Source organism: Ochotona curzoniae, unplaced genomic scaffold, assembly GCF_017591425.1.
Source record: "Ochotona curzoniae isolate NIBS_2020 unplaced genomic scaffold, NIBS_Ocur_1.0 scaffold_4505, whole genome shotgun sequence".
NCBI classification, from domain to species: domain Eukaryota; kingdom Metazoa; phylum Chordata; class Mammalia; order Lagomorpha; family Ochotonidae; genus Ochotona; species Ochotona curzoniae.
Window position 1 is genome coordinate 50,075,613 of NW_024467118.1, and position 10,769 is coordinate 50,086,381.

Below are 10,769 nucleotides of genomic sequence, written 5' to 3' on the forward strand. Positions count from 1 at the left end.
GGATTACTGCTACACATACTGGCAAGCAAACCAAGGTAGGGGGCAGGCCTGGTGGGGGTTATTGCGGCTCGCTCCAACTAGGCTGCAGCTCCCACTGGTTTATGCGAGGGCCAAGTATGTGCTGGGCAGAACCAGGCTGCACTGCAACACCCATTGGTTCCAGTGGAAGTTGGGAGTGAAAACAGAACCAACCCAGCAATTGCAACCACCAGCTGATCAGGGCGAAGGACTGTGCCAGGCCCTGTACTTGCTAGCACGTACAAGAATCTGGTTTGAGCACACCTCAAACAAAGTTTCTTTGGAGATCTCCTCAATCAAAATGCTGGACTCAGAATCCTAACCAAGAAGAGAGAGAAGACAGAACAGGTCAACCAACCATCTCAGCTATGAAGAACTATGTCAATCAGTGGATTCTTCAAGGACCTCATAGTGCTTGAGTGGCAAGATTGGCAGTGATTCATAACTGTTGAAATATCAAAATCACTTGAGCAAGAACCTCAGAGCATACCCTACATCCGGGACCTGGGGAGGGTGGGAAATTAGAGTGGGTGAGGGTTGTTTGGGCTTAGCCATAGCATCAGCTGCAAGAAGCTGGCATTGGGGGCTAGTTCTGTCAAGTCAAACCACAGGACTATCTGAAGAGTGCATAATCTGGGAGTGGGAACAACCTGGGAGCGAAATAGTGGGCTCCTCCCTCTTATTTTTTTAAATTTAATTTTTAATTGATTAAATTGCATTATGTGACACAGTTTTATAGGCACTGGGAGTCCCCCCTAACGTCCCAGGCTCCTCCCTCTTGGGTTAACACTTCCACAGGAGGGCATAAAACTAGGACAGCGGCTGGGGAGGGAAGGGGTGTGGGGCAGACTGGATTACTGCTACATATACTGGAAAACCAGGGTAGGGGGCAGGCCTGGTGAGGGTTATTGCGGCTCGCTCCAACTAGGATGCAGCTCCCACTGGTTTATGTGAGGGCCGAGTATGTGCTGGGCAGAACCAGGCTGCACTGCAACACCCATTGGTTCTAGTGGAAGTCAAGCCTGAAAACAGAACCAACCCAGCAATTGCAACCACCAGCTGATCAGGGCGATGGACGGTGCCAGGCCCTGTACTTGCTAGCACATACAAGAATCTGGTTTGAGAACACCTCTGACAAAGTTTCTTTGGAGATCTCCTCAATCAAAATGCTGGAATCAGAATCCTAACCAAGGCAAGAGAGAAGACAGAACAGATCAACCAACCATCTCAGCTATATCTTGGCAACGAAATACGGGGAAAATAGAGACTCTATGATGGACTATGTCAACCAGTGGATTATTCCAAGACCTTATAGTGCTTGGAGTGGTGAGATTGGCAGCGATTCATAACTGTTGAAATATCAAAACCACCTGAGCAAGAACCTTAGAGCATACCCTACATCTGGGACATGGGGAGGGTGGGAAATTGGGGGGGGCTTTCTCCCTTAATACCCACCTTTAAACATGAAGGAAAATAAATGGAAAAAATAATAGTCTTACCCGCTTTCCTGTAGCCCTTGAAAATTTTTACCCTAATTAACTATGTAAAGATTGTCAATTAAAAAAAAGACAAAAAAAAATCAGATACACAGAGAGGAGGACAGACAGAGAGGAAGACCTTCCGTCCAATGATTCACTCCCCAAGTGACGGTACGGCCCGTGTTGTGCCAATCCAAACACTAGGACCAGGAACTTCTTCCAGGTCTCCCACACGCAGGTGCAGGGTCCCAACGCTTTGGGCTGTCCTCCACTGTTTTCCCAGGCCACAATCAGGGAGCTGGACGGGAAGTGGAGCTGCCAGAATTAGAACCGGTGCCCATATGGGATCCCAGGGCATTCAATGTGAGGACTTTAGCTGCTAGGCCACGCCACCGGGACCCATCATTCATTTTTAATAAACATTTTCTCCAATGTACACTTTCCTCACTCTTCCTTGAGCACTGGAAATCTCATTCTTAAAATCTAAATGCCATCACAGAATTCTGGGCTTGCATTCCTTACACATATTTCTCCTTCTCCTCCTCCAGCTATATGTTCTACTTTTAGACTTTTTCTTCCTCCTTGTTGAAATTCATTTACTTCCCACCGCTTGTTCTGACCTAGGCTTTTCAAGAGCTGGTTAGATGGACGCTCTGGAATTCAACACTGGTCTCTTTGGCAAACAGTGCTTGTACCACATCCCAATTGAGGCTATAGACTAATCTGTTCTCAGACCTAACATTTGTAACATATTTCTTTGTACTGATTTCATGAATAACCAACTCCAAGTCTTATTTGTGTACTGCCACACTTTTGACTCACCTGTTCTCTTAGGTCTCTCTAGTTGTCTGGAAACCTGTTATGATCGCACAGTGTCTGAGCCTGTGTTCTGGGATGTATTTGGTTTCCAGTAAAAAGCTTTACCTCCTATAAATCTATCCCCCCACCCAATCTGACCTGGTTTCCTATCTAGTTTCCTATCACATTCTAGTACACTTATATGAGTCTAGTACACTTATAGAAATCAAAGTTTATTAAGGATAGATGATTTTTGCTTTAGAAAACCATAAATAGTATCTAATACCATGTGCTTTAATGCCTAAAGTTTAAAATACTAGAATTTAGCATTTTCAATTGATATGCAAAATAAATAGCAATCTCAATTTCTGAACTATCTTCCACAAATAACATTCAATAGGCAACTAATTTTAGTTTTTTTAGTCTTCTGTTTCTCTACTTAGTTTTATATTAATGCTTATTTTTCATATATCTGTATCCCTCAAAAATGAAGTACAAGAAGCAGATTGCAGGGAAAAATTAGGGTTCAAGCAGTAAGCAGGGGCACATGGAGACCCCCTGGACACAGGGAAGCTGCAGTGATGGGACAGCAGTATTGAAGTACACCGAAAAACCCACAAGCGGTGGGCGAGCAGCAACTCAGACCCCGGCGATCCTGGCTCCAGTGATCCATTTCCAGCACCAGCCAGACACCTAGCAGTGGCATCCACACAGCTCCTGTAACCACGAGGTCAGAGCCTGGATCTGCGTGGGGAGCCAGAGAGGCGAGTGCAGTCTGGGACCTGCCAATCGAGCTGGGTTACTGTGAGCAGCCACTGATGGAGATAGAGTAGGAGACTCAGGGTGCCATCTTGTGTGGAGAGGCTGAACGCAGAGCTGCGGAGCAACACAGAGGAGGCTCATTTCTGGCTGATCACATGAAACTGATCCAAGTGGAGAGGGTAGCTGCACTCCATGCAGGGTTGGTGTGGTCCCTGGAGCTGAAAACCAGCAGCCACAATTTTCAGCAGCGTCCCGCCTGGTGCCATCTCGGGTACCAGGGCAGCAAGTGTGGACCCCAAGTGAAGGAGTGAAGGTCCAGAGTAGGCTTGTAACTAGCTAATTGCACTGAGCTGAGCCCACAGCAGCAGCCTTGCAGCCTGCAGGGTCTGTGTGGTCCCTGGCGCTGACGGCCGACAGCCCCTTGATCTTTGTTGGTGCCCCTACGGGTGCCATCTTGGATACTGAGGCAAGTGCTCTGAACACTGATAAACTGCAAGAGGAGGAGCGGTAAACTGCGCAAGTGATAACTCAGTAGCTCTCAGGTATCAGTGTCACAGGACCAGGCACTGTTACACTGAAGGGAGGACAGCTGAGCTGTCCAAGAACTAAGCTGGGAACAAAATCACAACCATCTTGGAGCACTGCACAAGCTCCACAGAAAAAAGAGCCCCAGCAAGGCATGCCACCAACTCCACCCAAAATACCTCCAGGATGTATTCAGACATATTGGCCAACAGGGGGCGGCAAGATCAGTGCTGCCTACAAAATCAGTGCTGCCTTTACAAGTAATAACTGGGCGAGGGGTTTGAGGGGTGGAAGACAAATACATCAGGGGAATGTGGGCTCCCCTGATAGACTCCTAATGCTGAGTGTGAGTTGGAATGGGGGCAGACCAGACCAGGCAGGGCTTCAACACCTGTGGGCCTCATGTAAGCTAGACTGGGGAAAGGCCAGATTGGGCTGACTGTTCCAACTGGTGCAAGCAAAAATTAGAGAGGGAAAGGGTTGGTTGGACTTTGCCACATCATCAGATGGCAGAGGATGGCACTGGGGACTAATATTGTCAAGTTAAATGCAAGAATCATCTGAACAATGCATAATCTGGAAGTTGGAGTGGTTGGAGTGGCCTAGGAGGGAGATAGTGGACACCTCCCTCGTGGGGAACAACTCCCAACTGGACAGCAGAAAAACCAGGACAGGGGCAGTGGTGGCTAAACAGAAAGGTACCTGCCAGTATGTGCGTGGGCTGCATAGTAGGTCGGTTGGGTTGAACTAGGCTTCAATGCCCATTGACAAGTACCAAAGCTAAATGGGATGTGGGACAGACTCAACAAGCCTGTGGTACATACTGGCATGCATGGGAACCAAGCTAGTGAGCAGGCCTGGTTCGGGTTATGGGGAGTCACCCCAAGTAGGCTGCAGCTCCCATTGGTTTGCATGAGGACCAAGTGAAAGTGGGTAGGATCGAGCTAGACTGCAACACCCATTGGTTCAAGTGGAAGACAGGGCTGGAAATAGAAATGACCCAGCAATTGCAACGACCAACATGTGCATAAGCTGACTGAGGCGACGGACTGTGCCAGACCCTGTGCTGGCAAACTCACACAAGAATCAGGTATGGGATCATCTCAGGTGAACTTTCTTTGGAGATCCTTCCAACTGAACTGTGGATCACAGAACCCAAACAATGAAGACACTATGTCAGCCAGTGGATTCTGAATAGGTGACATCGAGATTGGAACAGTGAGATTGGCAGCAATTCAGAACTGTTGAACTATCAACACTGTTTGAGCAGGACCCTCGGAGCTTGCCTCACATCAGGGACCTGGGATGGGAGGGAGGCTGCGTGGGTCTTTTCCCTTTGTTTCCTCCTTGACCCCAGATACAGGGGGGGAGAGTGATATTAGTGTGGAAACAATGATATTATCCACTTTCCTGTAGCACTTGACCCTTTGTACCCCAATCAACTAAGTAAGATCATGTAACAAAAATAAGTTAATTGAAACAAAGAACAATGTCCAACTTCTAGTGTTAAAACAAATCTACCAGTACATTCACAATGTTCAATCGGTCCCACTGAAATATAACATTCATTAGCAAGTCGACAATGTATTGACTGTGATCACTCACTGCTGAATGGATTGAAGATACAAGTCTACATGAAACAAGGTGAGTGAAGTAAACATGACCTTACTAATTGGAAAATAAGGAACAAGATTTTGCCCCTACAGACAGGCAGATGAACACTTGGACAAACAACTAAAACAACTGTCTTAAGAAAATCTGAATTTCAAGAAAACACAAAGAAACACTAGATACCAAAGAAAATTTATACAGAAACTGAAGTAGCATAAGAAGGCATCACTGGCCTGGTGCAATAGTGTAGTGGTTAAAGTCCTTGCCTTTTAAAGTTGCATGTAATATGGGGCACTGGTTTAATCCCAGCAGCCCTGCTTTCCTTCCAGCTCCCAACTTGTGGCCTAAGAAAGCAGTCAATGACGGCCCAAATCCTTGGGAACCTGCACTCCCGTGGGAGACCTGGAAGAGCTCCTGTCTTCAGATTGGCACAGCTCCAACTGTTGCAGACCCTTGGGGAGTGAACCATCGGACAGAAGATCATCCTCTCTGTCTCTCCTCCTCTCTGTATACCTGAATTTCCAATAAAAATAAGAAATAAATCTTAAAAAAAAACAAAGAAGGCATCACAACCTGAATAATACAGGTAATGAAGTGAAAAGTGCAATAGAAGAAACCAATAGTTAAAATTATGAACAATGAATGAACTCAAAGACAGGAGAATCAAAACTGTAGTACCAGAGAAAAAAGGGATTAAAAGAATAGCAATCATGGGCCTGGCGCGGTGGAGCAAGTGGGTTAAGGTCCTCATCTAGCACGCCCCAGGATCCTAAATGGGCGCCAGTACTAATCCCGGCAGCCCTGCTTCCCTTCCAGCTCCCTGCTTGTGGCCCGGGAAAGCAGTCCAGGACAGCCCAGAGCTGTGGGACCCTGCACCCGCGTGGGAGACCAGGAAGAGGCTCCTGGCTTCGGATCAGCACAACACAGGCCGTTGCGCTGACTTGGGGAGTGAATCATGGGACGGAAGATCTTCCTCTCTGTCTCTCCTATCTGTATATCCACCTTTCCAATAAAAAAATAATAATAAAAATAAATCTTTAAAGAAAAAAAAAAAGAATAGCAAACAAAATGTCCCCAAAGTAGCAAGAGATGTTTGGGAAATAACACATACTTGTATAACATAAGAGAACTCCAAATGGGCTATCAGTTACTTTTTCTCAGCAGAGGTGAGAACAATGATACATTCCAAATTTCGAAGGAAAAATGTGCCAACAAAGAAGACATCACTCAGAAAAGCAATCTTTTAGAAATTCAGGAGAGATGAAGACAGTTCCAAATGAATAAAACTAATGAATTCATTTCTTCTAGATTTCCTAGGCTTGCCTCATGAGAAATTCTAATTCATTTCATCTTACTGGAAGCAAGAAATGCTAATGTTTGAGAGACTTCTTCAAAAAAGTCCATAGAAAATACATAACATAAAAAAATGTGCATGCACTTCATATGTGTGTCACCAAAACAAAATTACTTCATATCCATTTTCCACAAACATTTTGAAGTAATCATGTATAATATAAATTCAGAGGTAAGAATAAACACCATAAAAGCTCACAGGAGTCTGTTATGGTAATCTTAAGACATAATAGTTTTGCATACCCACTAAGCCTTGAGATAAAAGGGAAGACATTGGCATTACTTGAAGCTACCAGGTTGGAATACAGCACAACCAGTTTGGTGCTGGACTTCTTGATTTCCTGCGGGCCTCGGAGATATGCTTTTCAGAATTTTGATGGCACGTTACTCGGCACTCTGGGCTCTCTAGCACTGACAATATTGTGGGTTCTGGAAGCTGTTAAACATTTTTGCATGTAGTGTTCATCTACAATACGAAAGCCACTGCCAAAGCGAAATACATACTGAGAGAACATAGATATAAGAAGCTATAAAACAGTTCTGTGGGCCCCGCATGCCAGCCTATTGCTAAATCCTCTCCTTGCATGTGCCAGGATCCCATACGGGCACTGGTTCTAATCCCCACTGCTCTACTTCCCATCTAGCTCCCTGCTTGAGGCCTGGAAAAGCAGGAAAGGATGTCCCAAAGCCTTGGGACCCTGAACCCATGTGGGAGACCTGGAAGAAGCTCCTGGCTTGTGGCTTCAGATCGGTTCAGCTCTGGCCATTGACGCCACTTGGAGAGAAAACCAGCAGACAGAAAATCTCTCTCTCGGTCTTTCTCTCTCTCTTCTTCTCTCTGTATATTCTGTCTTTCTAACAAAAATAAATAAACCTTAGAACAAAAACCAGTCGTATCAGCCTTGCAGTCATTTCTCTAGCTCCTGCTTTACAAGCAGAAACTTACAGATGGGAATATCAAAAAGGAAATATGATGCAAATTCATTATCTTGGAGGAAAAGCATAATGACAATTGGAAGGAGCATGGGCATGGGAAAGAACAAATGAACCCAAGCATAACCCATTTTAGCAGTGCTACTGCTCAGGCAACACGAAGACACTACATTCTATGGAAAACAGACCAGCAACAATTTCTGAAATAATGAAAGTGCAAATATATTCAGTTTTACCTTTATTTAACAGTCTATGATCTTGTAGCATAATGAAGCTTTTGAAGTTCCAATAAGTCTTTCACATGTGCAATGACATTTGTTTCAGGCAGTAAAATTTAACACATGCAACAGTCCATTACAAATTGGAATAATTCTGTTGAGTTGTGCATGTTTGTTCTTTCTTATGTGAATTCTGAGCATCTTCTTATAGGAATTCTGAAAAGCCCTATTTTTCCTTCATAGATCAAGTTTGAACAATTACACTATATTTCCTTAGCTACATTTTTCACTTTTGAAACATTTAAGCTTGCTACTTTTTCTTATGTACCTTTTGCACTAATGCTTAGTTTGTCTTTGGTAAGTCTGATTTTTGTTCTGGTGGTTCTGGTGTATCTTCTTTTTTCTGAAGTGGAGAGCAAATGAAACAGCAGCAACACAGAATCAAAACACAGTTTAAGAACACCAAAAAAGGAATCCAAAACTTAGAAATTCCACGGTCAGGCTCACGTTTTTGCGCAGTTTCCTCATGTTTTTGCTCAGGGGGTGGGCCACTATCGATACTACCTCCATTTCCTTTTGTCCTGCAGTTTGGTGGGGCCCACTTCTTGCCACAGTGACAGTGATGTTTACTGTTGCATATTCCATGCATGTTGCACATTTCAGGAATGCACTTACTATCCCAAACTGGCTCAGGGACACACCTCCTGTGAATGCACACCCGCTGTTTACCACACTCTGTTCCATCTTTCACATCACCAATATCAAGTGCAGTCATCCCAAAGTGGTAGTCGACCCCCCAGCAGCTGTGACCAGCGAAACGAGTTATATGCACAGTAGAATGACTTGCTAGTGAGGGAATTTCTGTCACGTTCTCACACTGAATTCTTCCACACAAAATATCGGCAATAGCACATGCTCTATATGCAGTTGTGGTGGTACCACAGTTACCAAAACGGTCACCACGGGTGTTCATTTCTCTATAGCACATCTCATTTGCACTCCTGGCTTTCTTGCCAAAAATTTTCCGGCACTGTTCATCACGGAAATTACATCTCTTTTCATAGCAGTAACCCATGCCCAAGCAAGGACTTCCATCCTGTACATACACATCATCTGGACACTCATGCCAAGTTCCATTGCACCACTCTGGAAGATCACATTCACTACCTTGTTCTCGACATACCTGGCCTGATGGCACAAACTGGCAGTCCTTACAACAACTGCCAAAAGCACAAGAAGCCCCAGGAACCAGAGTGCAGTCTGTCGAACAACAGGGATCATTTGTACAGGATCCTAAAGACCCACAGTCACATTTCTCTTCTTCTTCAACAACAGCATTTCCACAACGATGTTTTGTGAAGAGAGACTCTGGATTTGGAGGGCTGCGCATACAGTGCGTTCTTATAGAGTATCCCCAATATTGAGCATAACTGCAGTTGCTGAATTTTGTTGCAGCTGATGCAGTTGGATACATTATGCATACTCTATCCTTACATTTACAGGTTGCAGTATCATGATATATACCCAAATTATGACCAAGCTCATGTGCCAGAATGTATGAAAAGCTAACCAGTGCATCAGTCCTGAAACTATTAACTGCACAATTATAAAATGAATTACACACTGTTCCAACATAGGCCAATCCAAGATATATACCAAACCCAGCCTTTATTAAAAGATGAACAACATCATGGGGCATACGAATATCTAGATTAGATCTCTTCCATTTGCAAAATTCTGTTAGGAAATAACTTATGTTTGCTGGTGGTATGGGATTCCCTTCATTCCAAATTTCTATTCCAGGTAAAAACAATTCCACGTCCATATGCTCATAAACAGAATTAAGCAGATTTATAAGCTCGATTACTTCATCTTCCACAGCTGAGATATTACTGCCCTTATGAAAGAATCGTTCTTGGTCTACAACCATCGCAAGTTCTATAAACCATCGATGGGTCCACCAGCCCTGATAATCACTTTGCATCAGAAAGGGATTATTAGGTTTATGCTTCTTCAGTTGCTGTGCTATCTCTTCTTCTGTTAATCCACAAGTCATAGTATCCTCACTGTCCACCTTATAAACTAGATGTTCAAATTTGGAAGAAAACGGTTTTGGCTTGATCTCATAAATAGTGTCATTTATCTGTAACATCCCTTGAAAGCCCCCAAAACAGGTGCTAACAGCAACCATGGATTCTGGGTCTCCTTCCACATAACCATGATAGTAGCATCCCTCCCGCACAAAAGGCTGGTCCTTAATGAGAGCACCTTGGTCTGAGTAGGTGAAAATGGAGAAGTGTCTGGTTATCACATTCTTCTTGACTTTCGTGTGGAGGATATATCTGTGGCCTGCAATTTGCAGTCTATAGGAGAGCCAGCCTTTAGTCTCAATGCCTTTCTCAGTGCCAGTTACCCTCAAGGGTATTACCACTTCTGGGTGGCTGTGATGTTGACAGTGCCCAGTCTGGAGCCACCCAGAAAGTAAGAAAAACTCCCCCACCCACAGCATCAGCAGACTGATTCTCATACACGTCATGACCTCAGCCAGGGACATACGAAGCTGTATATGAGAGCAGAGGAGAGGAGGGCAGGAGGCACTGCTGGTCTGTCTGCCGTTTGTGGTGATTCTCTGCAGCCTGACCTTTAATGGTGTGTTTCTGGCAGAGTCAGTGCATCAGAGTAGCAAGCTGTAAAAAGTAAACAAAAACGTAGAGACAGAAGTGGTGTTAGGGTTAGTCACACATTTAGGGGAAAGAGCAGAGTGTGGGTTAAACTTTGCTCAACATATGAATCAGTACATTGCACTGGATTTGTTCTCAAACATTGCTGAGGAACAGTCAGAAAGCACATTAAGAAATGACAATTTGCCTCTGGTTGATAATTAATACAACTAATGAAAGACACATACATTTATTATACTGTTATTCAAATAAACAGATGTATGACATTTTTGCTACAACTTTGAAATAGAAGGATCTCAAGGGAAAGGTAAGCTTATTTTGCTCCTTCTTCATGACGGAAACTTACATGCACTGACTTGTAATAAATATTAACAGTTTTTCCTTTTAATTTC

The 10,769-nt window shown here is 44.2% G+C and overlaps 1 protein-coding gene across 1 annotated transcript; it reads right to left on the reverse strand.

Moving 5' to 3' along the window:
• Positions 1-8,039: 8,039 nt before the first annotated feature.
• Positions 8,040-10,223, reverse strand: LOC121146400 (disintegrin and metalloproteinase domain-containing protein 25-like). The gene has a single exon (XM_040965763.1). The coding sequence runs from the start codon at positions 10,221-10,223 to the stop codon at positions 8,040-8,042; it is 2,184 nt and encodes a 727-aa protein (XP_040821697.1).
• Between the last annotated feature and the right edge of the window lie 546 nt (positions 10,224-10,769).